At 43.2% G+C, this 17,796-nt stretch overlaps 1 protein-coding gene across 1 annotated transcript in view; it reads left to right on the forward strand.

Moving 5' to 3' along the window:
- The window catches only part of RGL1 (ral guanine nucleotide dissociation stimulator like 1), a 53,581-nt gene that overhangs the window by 22,926 nt on the left and 12,859 nt on the right, over window positions 1-17,796 (forward strand). Inside the window, exons 5-10 of the mRNA XM_075157014.1 lie at window positions 4,237-4,421; window positions 7,665-7,789; window positions 8,435-8,650; window positions 12,529-12,632; window positions 13,807-13,891; window positions 16,368-16,457. Coding sequence (XP_075013115.1) covers window positions 4,237-4,421; window positions 7,665-7,789; window positions 8,435-8,650; window positions 12,529-12,632; window positions 13,807-13,891; window positions 16,368-16,457 — 805 coding nt within the window. The remainder of the gene's footprint in view (window positions 1-4,236; window positions 4,422-7,664; window positions 7,790-8,434; window positions 8,651-12,528; window positions 12,633-13,806; window positions 13,892-16,367; window positions 16,458-17,796) is intronic.

Raw genomic sequence — 17,796 nt, forward strand, 5'->3', positions numbered from 1 at the left:
TTGCATGAGGGTCTTGTGAAATGGGGTGATTGGAATAGGTATCAGGGAAGGTTTCTGTAGATGTGAAAAAGATGGCCCTTGGAGGGCTAAGCTCTCACAGCTAACTGCGTCTGCAGAGCCCTAAGCGTCTGCAGAACCGAATAGGACCTGCTGCAAACGAGGGCTGTTGTGACTTGGTCATCTCAGCTGTTTCTCTGGTGGCAGTGGAGCTCGTGACATCTGCTTCCCTACAAAAGTGTGCTTCTTCTCTCCTAAACATCTTCCCCCGCTTTCCATGACAGCAATACCTGTAAGTCACCCCTCGCGCCTGCCACAGCATTGATGACTACTGGGTGGAAGAGATCTGAAATACAGGGATGGTCTCAGTGTCACAGAGGAAATCTTCAGGACTTCCTTTCGTCAGGAACTTTAGATGGTTTTTGTGCCTTTTATTCTGGAACAAGGGGCTTTTCCCCTCTCACGTTATGTCCTACTCTGAACACCACAGTAGGTGATCATGAGACAGCGGCCATGGCCAGTGTGTCATGTTATGGGATCACAGACAAATAGTCCTTTTCCCTAATCTCTCTGTCAGCTCAGGTAAACAAAATTCTCTTTAAAAAGTTTTTTGATATGCCGCCTGTGTCTTCCCAGCCTGTAATATGTGCTGTGGCCAGTGCTAATTGGTGCACCAAAATACACATGCTGATTTACTGGCACAGAACCAAAAATCTCACAGTCTTTCCTGCAGCAGAAAAAAATAAGTTGATCACCATTTTTTATCCAGGCTTGAAATTTCTTAAAAAATTGAAGAAATTTGGTTATTTTTCCAGACTTTTTCCGGTTTTTCCACACTTAGTTGAAATTTGTCAACAACATTGTAAGTTATTTCTGGAAAACCATAGCATAAATTGTAAGTCTTATTTTCTTACAAAATCAAGTTGAAATGATGAAAAATCCCTGCAAAGACAGGATTTAAAGGAATTCCCACAACCATACCTTTGTGCAGTATTTAAGTACCAATCTAATAGGTGGGTGTGGATTAAAACCTACATAAACCAGGAAAAGTAGATAAATAGATCACTTCCCTCCGTTTCAGGCAGGGTGGAAACCACATTGATTCATCAGCTCTGGTTTCCCCTCATCCCCCTCAGACGGTAGAAGGGCCGTTCTCTGCAATTGGTGTCTTTTTATCTGCATGTGTGTAAGAAGGTCCGGGATAACTTTCCTGAACGAGATCCAACGCTCCTATAACTCCTTAAGCATCCTTTTCCTGCACCGCCAGCATGACCAAGATACCTTTTTGCATGGCATAATTTGACAGCCCCTCCTTGTCTTTGGGCAAAGGGTAAAATCAAGATTCTGCTGATGCATTTTTGTTACGCATTTCATCCTAAGATTAGCAAGACCAGTCTGTCTTCTGTGTTCAGCTATCTTGGCGCTTCGAGCTTGATACTGGGCACTGGCAGCACAGTGCTGCCCATGCTGCACGTGTCACGATTAGGGTTTTATCTTCACGGATGAGGCAATCTCACTAGCTGGGTGTGCTCGTGGGGATTAGGTTCAGGCTTAGACTGCTTTTTTGCACAACCCAAGGTTTCATGAACGGGCAGTCTTTCTACTAAGACAGCAGATGATGAGTAATACGGTGTGAAGGAATATGCAGCTTCAGTTTGATCCCCAGATTCTGCAGCAGCAGATTGATGAGAGGAAGGGCACCAAAGGAAGCGTTTGATTTAGCGCTTCCAGTGGGAAGCGGCTACTCTGAAGGAGCCACAAATACGTTGTTTCCTCCCTGCTATTTTCCCACAACATCCTAGGGAGCAGTAACGGAGCAAACATTGCAGCCTCGCCGGGCCGCAGCTTTTCCCACTAGCACAAGAGGGAATTAAGAAATTATGTTCTGCTTTTGATTGTGTGCGTAATGTCTGGTAGTTATTCAAACATGGTCACGGTACAGCTAAGCAAAAATACTTCAGCTGATTAGACAAAGCATAACTCCAAGGTAATTTGCAAGCCTCGCTTTGCTAGCTTGACAAACAGTGCAATACAGGGAAGCAGGATCATAATGAATGCCAGCAATAGAAAATTATTTGGTTTTATCTGAGGTGCTGGCTTTATATGCTTGGCAGAGGGCTATTTCTATTATTATTGATGCCGGAGCAGCGCGAGGAGCACCAGCAGCGGCAGGACACACAAGTACACGTGGGCAAGTAGAAGCTTGACTGAACAGGGGGCATTCCCCCAGCAGCTGACCCCGGACCCGCTGACTGGATGAGCCAGCGAGGCACGGAGCCCGCACCCGGCAGCGCGGGAGTTTTAAGCAGGCGAAAACAATCAGCCCAGCTGATTGCAACGGACGCCGGAGAATATCTATTTCCCAGCGGGCAGGGAACAGTGACTTTCCGTTTGTGGACGCTTTTGTGAAATTGTAATGGACCAGCTGTATCAGCTGAATGTTCACAAGTCCGTGGGGCCCGATGGGATTCATCCCAGAGTTCTGAAGGAGCCAGCAGATGTTATGGCAGGGCCCCTCTCGATCATCTACCAAAGGTCTTGGGAGTCTGGGGAAGTCCCTGCTGACTGGAATCTATTCCAATCTACAAAAAGGGCATGAGGGAAGACCCAGGGAACTACAGACCTGTTAGTCTAACCTCAGTCCCTGGAAAAATTAGGGAGAAGATTATACTGGGTACTGTTGAAAGGCATTTAAAGAATAATGCAATCATCAGGCACAGTCAACATGGGTTCACAAAAGGAAAGTCCTGTTTAACGAATTTGATATCCTTCTATGATAAGGTCACCCGCCTAGTGGGTGAAGGGAAGGCGGTGGATGCAGTTTTTCTGGTTCTTAGTAAGGCTTTTGATACTGTCCCTCACAGCGTCCTTCTGGCCAAGTTGTCCAGCTGTGGGATGAGCGGGTTCCCGGAGCAGCGGGTGAAGAACTGTGGCTGAAGGCCGAGTTCAAAGGGTTGCAGTGAATGGGGCTGTACCTGGCTGGCGGCCGGTCACCAGCGGTGTTCCTCAGGGCCCAGTCCCAGGGCCAGTGCTGTTCATCAGCGATCTGGGTGCAGGAGTTGAATGCACCATTAGCAAGTTTGCTGATGATACCAAACTGGGAGGTGCTGCTGACTCTTGAGGGACAGGAGGCCTTGCAGAGGGCTCTAGATAGATTGGAGCTTGGGGCTATGATTAACGGGTTGAAATTTAACAGGACGAAATGCCGGATTCTGCACCTAGGACGGAGTAATGCCGGGCCCAAGTGTAGACGGGGGGAGGAGTGGCTGGAGCGCAGCCCCGCAGAGGGGACCTGGGGGTGCTGGTGGGCAGCGGGCTGGAGAGGAGCCGGCAGTGCCCCGGCAGCCAGGAGGGCAAACCGCATCCTGGGGTGCACCAACGCAGCAGGGCCCGCCGGTCAGGGGAGGGGATTGTCCCGCTGCATTCGGCGTTGGCGCGGCCCCACCATTTGAGAAGGGTGGGAAGGTCCTTGAGTGCCCCCAGAGGAGGTGCCAGGGCTGGAAGGCATGTCCTGTGCGGAGCGGCTGAGGACGCTGGGCTTGTCGGGTTTGGAGAAAAGGAGGCTGAGGGCGACCCCATTGCTCTCCACAGCTTCCTGGGGAGGGGACGTGAGAGGGAGGTGCTGAGCTCTTCTCCCTGGGGTCCAGGGACAGGACGCCTGGGAATGGTTCACAGCTGCGCCAGGGGAGGTTCAGACTGGACATGAGGAAGCATTTCTTTACGAGAGGGTGGTCAAACCCTGGAACAGGCTTCCCAGAGCGGTGGTCGATGCCCCAAGCCTGTCAGTGTTCAAGAGGCGTTTGGACAATGCCCTTAATGCTTTAACTTTTGGTCAGCCCTGAGCTGGTCAGGCAGTCGGACGAGCTGATCGTTGTAGGTCCCCTCCAACTGACATAGTCTGTTCTATTCTATTATCTTAATTGCTTTATCTATCATTATTTGATATCCTGAATTTAATAGAAGGGTCTCAATATAGCTTAAATGGATTTGATTCTTTATTAGTTTGCATTTTGGGGTTGTAACTTCACTGAAGTCCCTAGCAAAATCTGACTGATGTCTTAGTAAGATTCCATGCATAAAAAGGACAAATTAAATTCCTTGCTCAAAAAGTCCTCATACTGCCTTCACATGGGGTATGAATGTCTCAGTGTTTTTATTGTTATATTAGATACAGATACATATGATTGCATCAATACATGCTGTATACAACCAGCGTGCTCTCTGTGTATTTGCTCATAGTGCAATAGCATCGATCTTACGAGCCTGGCTCGATCAGTGCTCTGAGGATTTCAGAGAGCCGCCCGACTACCTGTCTTTGCTGAAGTTGCTGGATTACCTGAAGAGGAATATACCTGGCTCTGACCCGGAGAGGAGGGCGCAGAACCTCTTGGAGCAGTTCCAGCACCAAGAAGTGGAAAACGATGGTAAGTTACCTCTCCCTTCTGTCTTCCTGTTCTCCAGACCGTATGGTACCACAGGGATTTATGTGGAGTACGCTGCATCAACTCTCATGCTAATTGACAATATCGTGAGGCTCACCAATGACTTTTTTCTTGTTTCTTTTTTTAAAAAGAATCTCCGTATGAGGCTGCAGGTTCTGTGCGGGATGAAATAGTCGTACAGTGTAGGTGCCTATGCCTGTTCATTCTGGGGTGGATTGGGAAATCCAGGACTTCTCTAATATTTAGCCAAAGCTTTGCGATAGCTGCAGCAGCTAAGTGGTTAATTGTCAGTGCACTTCCCATGTCATTGAGTTAAAACACACAGCTGCTCTTTAGCTGGTCTTCTCATTTCAACCCCCCCCTAAGAAAAGCCCAAACCAACAAAAAGCAAAATACAGAGCTGCGACAAAATACAGCTTGAGTCACAAGCCTTGTTGTCATGAAGCTTTTCTTCCTAGTTACCATCATGTCAAAGGAAGTGTCTGTGGCTGTTTTTTCCTATTTGAGTGGCCGGCTGCTGGTATCCAAGGACAGAGGAAAAACTTACGTTATTGGGGGTCACAATCTACTGAAACAATAGTGAACTGTAGTAACACAAATATGCTGTGTGCAGCGTCAAGCCTGACACATACCCTTATCCTGGTCAGAAAGCTTCCTGTGGCACAAGCTGAAAAGTCATAGGAGCTCACGTAGTGTGTGAATGAGAACTAGAATCAACTTCCAGCTTTGGTAGAGGGGCAAGAGGGAATAATTCATGTAATAAAGGATAAAGGAAATGACAGAAAGAAACGATTTCATCCCATAAAAATCATGTCTGCCGGATGTTCCAGAAATACCATGTCAATGCATAATAGTGTGAAATGCCAAATTAACTTGGTCGTTAACACAGACATAAAAAGGAGTACCGCACAGGGCCCAGGAGTTTTCCTTACTGAACACAGGTAAGTGGACAGGATTGCTAATATGTGCCTTTTGATGTCCTTTCCTGGGTTTGGTTCCCACAGGTCAAACAAAGAAAGCTCACGAAAGCTATATTTGTTCATCTGTTGTTCAAAGTGAACAGAGGTTCCCAGAAGCCCTGCTTCTGCATTTGTTTCCTCAAGTTGAAAAGGTTCCTTTCTGAGTTATAGATGGGTCAATTTGAATGATAACATTTTCCAAATTGTGGCAGAATAGAGGCTGTTAATTAGAATAAAATAAGAGGAGGAGAATGCAATTAACCTGCTCAGTCTGCAGAGAAGAGTTTTAGAAATGTCACTTTATCAGAGCTCCATCTTTGTTCATTTCAGAGATTTCTTTCAAAACTCTTAGTGTGTTGTCTGCAATCAAGACTTGCTGATAATTATTTTTCTAGAGCGTTCATATTGTGCTATGAATTTACAAATTTGGGTCTTAATCCTACAGTTTCATTTGTGTAATCAGACTTCCGTTCAGTGCTGCCATCAGCCGTGCCAGTAGATTAGATTGCAGTACCAGATACATAGATAAAAGCTGTTCCTGGCCTCAATTCTTGCAGCTTGAGCAATACAAAGCAAGGTGAGTCAGAGACTGCAAATTCAGAAGGGGCGCGTGGTTGCTCTCAGTGAAGTCAAGAGAGCAGTTGGGCTTTGAGAGGGCTAAATGGAGCAGAGCGATTTGAAGATGATGAGATACTTGAGTACAAGAGGATTCCAGCTCCTTGGAGACTAAAGACTGGTTACACGTTTTTGAAGGTGAGAGTGAAAGGAGAAAAAGAGACATGAAAAAAGAAAAGGAAAAACTTGCGTTGCACTCCAGGACCTGATTTTAAGGGTGCTGTGAGGTTTTGACTAGGATTGCAACTCAGTGATGAGAATTTTCAGTTGAATTTCAAGAGCTGAAAGGAAAATGAGGAGTTACGTAGCCAAAAAGAGAGAGAAAAAAGTGTGACTCTTGTAACAGTTCAGTAGAAGTCCATTTAATTATGCGTATCGTTACAAAACAGCCACAGAAAAATAACGCTGGAACAGAGGTCTCCATTTATCGCATTTAGCTCTGTCAATAAATTGTGCAATTGGAATGTACAGATGGAAATCTGGATACAGCCTGTAGTTGTAATTTGTTACATCAAAACTGTAGCAAATTACATTGATGATTATGTTTTGCTAATTAATGAAGAAAGGAAAAATGAAGTATTTTGAAAAACAATGATGAAGTATCACTTTATCTGCTTTTGTTCCTTTAATGTCTGTTCTGCTTTAATTGGGTATGAAGTATTGCACAACATACTCTGAAATGCGCTGCTTGTTTTTGTTAATGAAATCTCACTTGTAGTATACTCAGTACTTTCGTTGTTAGTCTTCAACAAGTCCATGTTTTTTTCCTCCCTTCTTATGGAGTTACTGTCGCCTTACAGTAAAAGGGATTAGGAAGAGGATTTATTTTCAGAGATTTTCTGTTTGACTTCCTCCTCTACCATGGGAAACAAGGGCATATTTCTTTGTGTTTTAATGTGGCTTTATTCCCAACCTCTGGGAGCCAAAAGGTGACATGGGAATATCTGTACTGGATCGGGTCCCTCGATGAGGACAGCTCTCCTCTCTCACCTCTTCACTGCTGCCCAGTGCAAATTTAGAAGCAGCATTGAGCGGAATGCTGTAGGTGCTCACTGTATTCCCTTCCCAGATAGGGAAGGTGAGGGATGCGGGAATAAACTCTCTTCAATATAGTCCATGTAGCCACAAATGGTGCCAAGAAATCCGATATCTCCTTTTATTTCCACACATGGGAGATGAAAACTGGATATAAGAGCATTCCTAATGCAATATTTTGGGGCTATAACTGCAGTCTCGTCCCTCTGCAGTTTGGTTTTTTTTTTTCCCAGATTATAAAATGCATAAATACTGAAAAGTAGAGCAACAAAATTCTGCGATGTTAATAAGGAAATTTTGTTGGGGGGATGGTGGTGTTTTTTCTTTCAGAAGAATGGTTATCGAATGGGTGAAGTCACCTCTCAGCTAAGAGACCCTGAACAGCACACTTCTCTAACTCCATTTCTTTTTCTTCCATCTTTTCTTTGCTAATTTAATCTTCTGGTCATCATCTTTCTCACTAAAATATGCAGCACAGTAGGGCCGTTACATCAGGCAGGACCCTTTGGGCATTCTGCCATAATATATACAGTGATGTTTTAAAACAAACAAACATCTGCTTTGATTCACTATTTCCTGTATAAATTTACTAAGTCGTGTTTTCCATCCTGGACAGATGGGTTCCATAGCACTTCCCTCTGTAACCTGTATGATGAAGAGGAAATGGAGATCAGCAGTCCAGAAGACTTATCTTTTTTCCAAGACGACCTTGTGGCAGAACAGTTGACATACATGGATGCAGTATGTGGAGTATATGTACTACTTGAAATGCTAGGGGAAATAGTGCTGGGCTTCTAAAAATTTTTTTTTTCAGTTATGTCAATATAAGTATAGTGTTCCAGAACAGGTCTGTTGTTGGGACGCAGAACACTGCTCTGCTGGGTTATCCAAACTTGCTTCGTTCATTGGGCTTTTTCCTTCAGTCATTCTGAAGGTTTGGGTTTTTTTTTTAAAGTGTGAATGTATATTGTGTAGTCTTTTTTGCAAAGTTTATTATTCGACACTTAAGAAATAGCACATTTTGACTATATTGCTACCTGGCCTAAAGATGTATAGGTACCCTTAACTCTAGTGCTCTGATTTGGTTTGTCTGTATCAATCTCCTTCAAAATATCATTGTATAAAAAATTTTCCCCTTGCTTATGCAACTGATATAAAAATGTCTCTTATTTTCCCAGGACTATTTAGCTGACAGTTCTTTTAGGGCATCAAGCCTATAAAGAGTATGTCAAAGTGTATATTTTAAACTAGGAAAAAACAAATATTTACCTTTTAATACCATGTTAGATTTAGATCCAACTTGTACTGTAAACATGCATTTCTTCTTGTGGACCATAGAGATCTAGGAGAATCCTGCTGACTTAACACACCTCTATGTCTCTCTAGACGCTCTTCAAGAAAGTTGTGCCCTACCACTGTTTGGGATGCATCTGGTCTCGAAGGGATAAGAAAGAAAACAAGCACCTGGCACCTACCATCAGAGCCACCATCTCTCAGTTCAATGCAGTTACCAAATGTGTTGTCAGCACTATCCTGAAGAGCAAAGAACTCAAAACACAGCAAAGAGCCAAGATCATTGAGAAGTGGATTCATATTGCACATGTAAAGCATTTATTCTAGACTGTTTAATGTTTCTTGTGCGGGTGCCTTGGAGTGAGGGAGTTGGGAGGGGAGAAAGGGCTTGTATGCATTGGTCCCAGGCCAGTGAACATCTTAGTGCTAATTCTTTCTATTTTTGACGGACTTTCTTTGTAATAGCAGATGGAGTATTGCCCTTTCTCCCCTCGGTTCCTCTACCCACCATGGAAATGGGTTTGATGCTTGTCTGTTCAGAGGGTTGGGAGTGCTAATCAACGGGTGCGGCAGACACTGTGTCTTGCAGATGGGGAGTGCCATATACTTGATAATGTAACATTTGTGGTAAGATAGGTATAAATTCAGCCAGTTCACTTCACTAGGAAGAAAATACTGCTCATATCAGTGAAAGAAGTGAAGTGATAGTTGATATCATCCAAAGGTTAGACTTGTTTTCAGAGGAAAGTTTAAGAAGAATGGAGTAGGACTGGCAGTGCTGCAGGCAGCGGGCACAGTCGGCGTAAGCTTTGCGCTTACCTGCCTTTGGCCATTCATGTTCAGTCAATGAGCATCACGTTCCCTCTCCTGCGTCTATGAACGCCACGGGAGTTGAAATCAGATATGGAGGAAGATTGTCAGCACAATTGTCTGTTTTCATACATTTATACATATGTGTGTGTATATATGAAAGTAAAGTAAATACAAGGTTTTAAGTAAGTGCAGACGAAGCTAACTTACTTCTAGGAAGTAGTAGCCTCTTTAACATGAAAAAAAAGAAATTATTGTTTGTACTCTTTTGTTTTGAAAAATTCTTGAGGCTGAAAAGTCATTTGCCTACTGAGTTATTCACAGATCACGTTAGGTACACAAAACAGCTAGTTTGGAGGGGGTGAGCGGTGCAAGCAGGGACCAGAAAAAATAAGTAGAATTACAATATGGTACCAGTCTCCTCATCTTCTTACCTTTCTGCTTTATCATTGTCTCGCATGTTTCTTTAACACATTTTTACTCTTTGCTTCAATTCCTTTCTCATGTAGCAGATTAGGTGTTTCTTAATCTTTGCATGAAAGGGTTTTGCATGCCTTCTTTACATAACTCCAGTTTGCTAATTTCTTAGATTTTATCTTTAATATTTTACTGCAACCTTTTTAACTCCCCTCAGAGCACTGGGCAGCTGGCACAAAACTAGATCTCTCTTCTTTTGAAGAGAACATTAAAGCACTTTCATATGGACGTGCGTTGACTTTTGTTTTAAGAATGGCATGGATTCTTTCCGAGCTATACAAAATAAGCAGTCATAAAAGGCTCAAGCCAAACAGAGGCTTTCCAACCTTGACAATGCACTTCTGTGCTTCCAGAGGCAGTATTGTTAGTCCTGGCACCTAAGCTCTGGCAACTGCATGGTTCAAGAAACTGGTATGGGGAAGTAGGCTTTCACCTCTCTTTTGGCACTTACGTCGACTCGTTTTTGTTATCATCTGATGGCTGCTTTATAGCCTGTGTGAATGGATTAGGAAGTCTGATGCCTATTTTCTGTGTGCAGATCTTTAAGTTGCAGAGGGTACCAGCTAAAGGGGCCCTTACGGGGCAGACTGGTCTGCAGTCTGGGCGAGCAAGTACGAAGCAGCTTCCTGCTCATCACGGGGCAGCAGGGAGGCCTGGGGAAGCCAGGACAGGCACCACGCTCATCATACTTGTTCTGTGGACGGAGAACGTTGTTCTCCACCTCTGTTGATTCAGTGCTTCTCCCTTTATTTAATTCATACACGTAATTAAATACTCCAGTCTTAGCTAAGCACATGAAAAATGCATGTGCACGCTCTACAAAATAATTGCACATGTAGAACAGCTAGTTGCATATATACTTAGCTGCCCACTTCTGAAGAAAGTTGCTTGCTTTGTGCATGCAGATGAGTGTTTTGAATAGTTACATGCCTGAATTAGAAAATAATCCACTCATTAAAGTGCAGTTATTCACTACAGCTAACTCTGTAACTTAGCAGCACGGAGTTCCACGTTTGTTATCTGTTGGTGACTTTTGGATCCCGTTTCTTGGTTTACAAGATAAACTGAATACTTTTTCTAACTGCCAGCCCTCTCTGCTCCACCTAGATCTAAGGTTCCTGAGCAGGAGCAGCCAACTTCACTCACACAATATTTTCTTTAAAAATAAAAAGTAAAAATGAAATCATTAATATCCTGTTATGCTTAATTTTTTTAAATCAAAGTTGCTTCTGCACAGGATTCTTTCTGGTTTTCCCCTTGTGAAGGACACAGCATGAAACAAAGTTATTCAAAGCAGTCTTAAAAAGTCTTTTTATATACAAATGAAAGCTTGCTAAGGTTTAGTCTGCAGTCAGTTAAATCATTGAGAACACAAAATCCAATATTGAATTCCTAATATGCTTTAAATTATGCAACGTGCAACTAAGTCAAGATGGTTCCAAATTGGATCTTCCAGTCCAAACTCCTGTTGTATTTAAAAAAACCCAGAAATGCTAAGAATTTGTGCCTCTATGTTCTCCCCAGCCTGAATTTCAAGTTGAACGTAAAGAAAGAAGGATCTCCTCAAATGTGTCAGTCCCTGAAGAAGAGCGGTTATGTGGCTTCTTTGGCCCCAAACCATGAGAGAATAGCTTTCAGGTCTTGTGTGTCCTACCACCTGATCTTGAACTTGGTCTTTACCTAGCCTAACTGCCAACCTGCTTCAAGTGCTGTCTGCCCAGTCAGCCGTCTTAAGCCACACTTTGTTAAATGTAGCCTCCTGAGTTGCACAAAGGGTTTTTTTAGGTAAATAAATGGGAGTAAATGTACTTGCCTTAGTTGTTCAGTCAATTTTAATGCAACTCGTGAACAGAGTTGCTGATATATTAAGGTCTGACTTTTGTTTATGCTAAGGTTGCTTTACACTTGTTTAGTCCTACAAAGGAAATAAATTATGTCTTTTTTCACTGTAAGGATCCTTTACATAATCAGCATTATTAGTGTAATAATCAGCCTCATAAAAATTTGCAGAAGCAGAATTGTAGTTTGTAGTTTGAATACCTGCTCATCTACATGCAACAATCAAATGGGCATGTGTTTTGTCTGCTTAATTTGCATGTACAGACAACTGTTTGTGAGGGCTTGTATTTGCAAGAGTTTCTTAAGTCTGTGGTGCCCGTGCTGTGGTTCATGAGCCACCAACAGATTTACAGAGTTCCTCGAGGAATCAAGGCCAGACTTTCCCCCTCCCTTCCTTGCTTGCATCTGCTTTACCAGGAATCTATGCTATTTTTTTGAGACTTAAGTTTTTCGGTGTCCTTTTTGCATCAAAGCTTTTGCCACAGAGGAGCTGCACAAGAAATGTCTATGAACCAGTCTCTCTGTTAGGATTTGATCCCAACTCTGGAAAAGCTGGGAAGGTTTTTCTCTTTAACAGTGTGCACATACTTGAATAACAGGTTATTCCTTTGCATGTCTTTATTTTTAATTGACACTTAGATGACTGAGGGTTTACATTTTAAATACCACATACAAAGACGCAAAGCCTGCTTTTTCCCCTAAAGGGTAAAAGGGATTGGTAACTATAAAGAGCTTTTTCAGAAGAGTAACATTTGTGCTTTTTAGCCTGGCTTGATGGACTCGGTTCCACTTTTATTTTTACTAGGAGAACTGGAAGCTGTAACACTGCAACATCACCACAAATACATGAAAGTGAGGAAAACAAGATATAAGTGCCAAAGCCCATAAAGTGTTTGGTGGCTGGAGGGGGGAGTGATACTTTTGATGCTCGGTATTTGTACAGCTGCCTGCTTAGCAGTGAGAATGTGTAGCAAGCATGACACCGGTCAAACAGAAGAGCACTAACATATTCGTAATGCTGACATTTAATGCTCCTGTATTTCTAACCGCTCCTTTCGTAGGAATGTAGGATCCTGAAGAATTTTTCCTCCTTGAGGGCCATCATTTCAGCACTGCAGTCCAACTCCATCTATCGGCTAAAGAAGACCTGGGTGTGTGTTCCAAAGTAAGCCTCCCGCTCCGCTCCTGTGGCTAGCCCCAAACAAAGGCAAAAAGCTCAGTGCTCTTCCTTTTCATCTTGTTTTTCTCAGTCTTCCTATTCTGCTCCTTCATGGACATCTGTTCACTTAGAAGAACCTCTCATTCCTGTGAGGCTCAGACCCCTTTTTTTGGGTCTGACTGCTGTGAGCTCCTCTTTCATATTGAGGGGACAACCTGCCCTCAGGGATACTGGGTCTCTTCTGTCCTTTATAGCACATTGGATATTCCACAATGTATTTTGAAAAACTGTGGGACTAGCTACTCACCCAGCCCATGCACATCACTCTCGGAAGGTCAGCAAAAGGGCACCATGATACTTGCCTGTTGTCCTCTGTCCCGTGAAGTTGGAGGAGGTCCAGGTTGCTACAAACCCTCACTAATCCTTTCCTGGTCCTGACATTTCCTTAAAATATATCCCCAAACTACAAAATCCAAATCTGAATTGAAGACAATATTTCTCACAGGGGAATACCTTTTTGTGCAACTGGCGTATCTACTGCACGCCAAGCAGACACCAGAAATCTCTCTGTAGGAAAGATGGTATTCTGCTCATTCAGTTTGGGAAGAATAGATTTTCTTTCCTTTGCCTTTGATAAACAAAGAAAAATGTCACTCTGCCACGCAGTATACTTCTGCATTTCCCCTAGAGAGAGGTGGGTCTTTCCTTCCGCTGTCCCGTGTTCCTGTTCCTGATCAAAATATTGCCATCTTGTGTTTATAGTGTTGGGTCATAGAAAGGGACTCGTACACTTAAACGCTTCTAGCTTTCCAGAGCACACGGAACAGGGCAAAAATGAAGTACTTAGGATACCTCTCACAGCTGTTTTTCTGTTCCTTTGTATCCATTTACCCACTTTATTACAACAATCTCACGCCCTGCAGTGCGATTGAAAACCCTGCTCAGGGTCTGCGTACCTATGGCGTTTCTTTGTGATGCTGTCAAATAAGGCCTGACTTTACTGGGAGCAGCAGCAGATCCCAGGAAGGTTCCTGGTAGATGTGCAGCACCTCATTGGATGCATTTTGGTGGTTTTATCTTTTATATGCCCAACTGTTAACGATTCATGAGAAAAAATAGTAATTGATCTGATTTAGAGTGCTTACTAATAACCTAAATGACTTAATCTTTTCCTGTCCAGGGACATAATGCTGATGTTCGAAGAGCTGTCTGATATCTTCTCAGACCATGACAATTATGTGACAAGTAGGGAGCTGCTAATGAAGGTGAGAATTATCTTGAGTTGCGAGGCTTGTGATCTCAATCAAAGCTGAGGTTAGCCCTTTTTCTAACTGCCAAAGCTCCTCTCTCCCTGAACTACTGTATGCGGTGCTCCGGGGAAGGCAGGTCTGTAAAACCTGTGCTTTTCTGCTGGGCTGAGCGGTGATTTCATTGTTCCTCAAAGAACCTACTCTAGCATTGGCCCGTTGAGCTTGGATACCCACAAATGGCGGGCTGCAGCGGCACAGATTCTGTGTGGGCTTGTTCACGAGATAGCAGGTCAGGACCCCTTGGAGCCCCTCAAGTTGAATGTCACGCTGCTGTAGTTAGGTAACTGGTAACGCTCCCTCGGGCACGGTGATGTCTAGCTCAAGAAGAGCTGCGTGCGCCGTACCGTACCTGTGATAGCGCTGGAGCCCCAGCCAGAGCGAAGAGGTGCTGCACAGTGTAATTTTACTGAGATGAGTTACAAATTAGCACTTTGACTTCATACTGCTCTGTATAGAGAGAGAAACTGCTCGCTTGTGCACCCTCTGAGCAGACCTGGAAAGGCTCGGGTTTGCACCCCAGTGCAGAGCAGCTTCAGATGAGATTCTCAACTGGGTTGCACCACTGTCGTGCTTTTGACTTCACTGGAACAATGCCACTTAGCTTCAGCTGAGGAATTAAACCAAGATATTTATCCGACTATCCCGTACCTTTCTTGGAAGTAGAAAACAGGGCTGGGAATTTCAAAGGAGCGGGCTTCCTGCTCTGTGTGTGGCCAGATGGACAACAAAGCAGGCTCTGTCTGAAACAGTTTGACTTGTGCGCTCTCCTGGGTGAACCCCAACAAGCTTGGGAGCTTGAAAGGAGTGAGGAAGAATAGAGGGAAAGGTTATATACTGTAGAAACTAAGGCATGTTTGTGGCAGTTTTTTCTGTTTACATAAAAAAGTTTCTATAAACTGGCTAACCAGTTTAGGTTTTGGCAGTTCATCCAGTCTATCTGGCATTTGTACCTTACCCCTTTGCCTTGGTATCCGAAACACTGTGTTTTGCTCAGGAATGATGGGTGAGCACATTCAAACCTGTCTGGTTTGTTTATCACCCCTTTATCAACATCTGTAGCTAGATTTTAAAGCAGATGAGACAATAATAAGTGTAGAGGGAAAATGTGTGTCCAGAACAGCTTATTTAACTTAATATTAAAAAGACAAAACAACAACTCAATCCGAGCCCAGACCTTCTGGCTCCCAACAAATCACACTCTCCAGCTGCTGTAAGTAGATTTGCAAAACATTTTGAAAGCAGTGAGAGGAGAAAAATTCCACAGAATAGCTAGAACCTCTCTTCTACTTCTCGTCTTGGACCATTTTGTAATGATTGGAGGATTAATGTCCACTGAATCCTTAAAGTCTTTGTTTTCTTTCACTATAAATAGTCTCTCTAGGGAAGCCGTGTTTGACCTTGCCTATCCATTCTGCAAATTTAAGTGTAGAGTGGACAAAATGCCATATGAAACAGGTTGGCCAGCGCAGAGAGGGAGCACTGTGTTCTCTCCTCCCCAAACCATGGCTCTGCTGCGAGCTGCAGTTTTGGCTTCTGTGCCTGCCCGCCGGCTGCTGTTAGAGAATATCGAGTTTACCTTTCAGGATCTCGAAGACATTGAGACAACACTCCTTTTTCATTTGCTCCTGTTTTTCAGCCGAGGAAGGAAATACAGAGTTTGAGTGATCTGTCCATTAACTGTGACTGAGAGAAGTAAACGCTGTAATGAGAGGATCTTTACAAGTGCAGGCTGTTGTTTTGTGCCTCTTAAAAAGACATTGATAATGATTCATGACCCATCTATCCGGCCACTGGAAAAAAGAACAGTAACTCCCAGCATCCCGTATGGATCCAGGGAAATGAAGGCTATAGATCTATTGTGAAATACCTCATCCATTCATAGGAAAGCTTGAATTGTGGAGATTAAACCTATTACCTCCATTTCCTGCGTGGTTTTGGATTAGTCAATAAGCCACAGAGGGTAGTTGCTGGATCTCTATATTGCGGCGTAAGAAAAACACCAAAGCATTACATAAGATAGAGATGTTTACTCGTAGCAGTCCTGACTAGGAAATTAAACAGAAATTCTAAGGTCAAGAGTGTCAGGGTAGAGTTCAGAGAAGCATCTGGGCACCTGAAGTATATCTAAGCTTCTCTGATTTAAACTCTCAGGAGATTTTCAGTAGCACTTAGCTTTGGCCGGAGTAGAGCTATTTTGCAGAAAAAATTCCCTTATGGTCATCTTGTGGGATTTTGTCCCAAATTCCCAATCAGTGTACGAGTCCCAGAAAATGAGCACATGTACGTATATATGCTGTGCATGTACCTGCACGGCAAATACTTTTGCCGACCTAGCTTGCCTGGTTAAATGTATTTGTAATTATTTTACACAAACGTAGTTGCCAGCTTACCACTTAACTCCTCCGTTAATCATCTTTTAATTCCCTTACAGGAAGGAACATCCAAATTTGCAAATCTGGACAGCAGTGTGAAAGAAAATCAGAAAAGGACACAGAGGCGACTGCAACTTCAAAAAGATATGGTGTGTCTGGGGTCCTTTTCAAACTGGTAACATAGTTAATCGTAATTGGTGAATTATGTAAGAAGCAAAATCTGGAAAGGTATTTGACAAAGCGAGTGTGCAGTAGGTAATGCTCTTGGATGTGCCCTCTGTCAAGCAAAACAAATGACATCAATGCTATTGATTAGCTGATACAAAGCAAATGAACCGAAAGGTTTAGACTGAATACATCGTCAGAATGTTTGTCCCTGTAAATATATGCCCAAAGCTGTCTTTCCCTTATGCTGTGCATCACAGTAAGCAGGTAATAAAATGTGTGTGTGTATATATCATACGTATAGACAACCCACATATGCGTACATCTGTATATATAAACAATTACACAGTGGGATTCGTGCTGCCCCCAGCTCAAGCTGTATGGCCTACGCTGAGCTGCCAAGCTCTAACAGCTATGGTTTTTAGTGCAATTCAGCTGTCATTTTACTCCAGTAACGCCCATCTGAAACGCTGGAGGAAATGGATATGCAAAGTATCAGCATAGCCAGTGCGTTCAGCGATCTGATAATGAGAACGCTCAAAGATTTCAAGATTTGGTGGACGTACGCAGGGACCACGTTATGTTCCCCGGCGCCAATCTTCTCCGGTCCCCTGCAAGGGGATAACTGGGTGTATAGGCTTGCGGGTCCCATCCCCACTTCCATTTGCTTCACATCCCAACCAGGTGTTCGGGATGGACGCTGAGCCAAGGCTTTGGCCTTAGTTTCAAGTCTTCCAGAAATTTACTAAACCTGTCCTATAAAAGAGTAATAAATGATTGATGAATATAAGCATGTGTTCATCATTTTCAACTGTCTTGTTTCTGTCCTACAAGAAAGAATTCCATTAACTGCTTTTGTTACCCTTTAGAGAGACATACGGGCAAAGCCACACAATTTTCACGTAGTAAAATACGTAATGTAAATACTGGAATTCTTGTGATAAAGAAAATCAGCTCTGGCCAGAGCAGAAATCGCATTTACTTTTAAACAAGCTCATGAAGCTTCTGACATACCAGCTTGAAAATTGCACAGACTTCTACAGAGATTGCTTTGTAAAATGTGTCTGGTTTCAAGTCTGCTCGTGAAAATGGCTTTTGTCTCAAAGTTGGCAAAGATTTAAAAGGACAGGGGGAGAGAAGTCTGGGATAGGAAGGCAAAAGTGCTGAATATAATTTTTTGTTTGTCTTTTAGTTTGACTGGAAAAATATGGATCCTTTGGAGTGTAGAAACAAGCATTTCCTTCACAAGTGTAGAAACAGCCTGACTTCTACAACTGCTAGCAGTCTAGAAAGTTTAGAATTTGAATAATTACTATTCAAATG

This window comes from Calonectris borealis, chromosome 8 (assembly GCF_964195595.1).
Source record: "Calonectris borealis chromosome 8, bCalBor7.hap1.2, whole genome shotgun sequence".
NCBI lineage: Eukaryota > Metazoa > Chordata > Aves > Procellariiformes > Procellariidae > Calonectris > Calonectris borealis.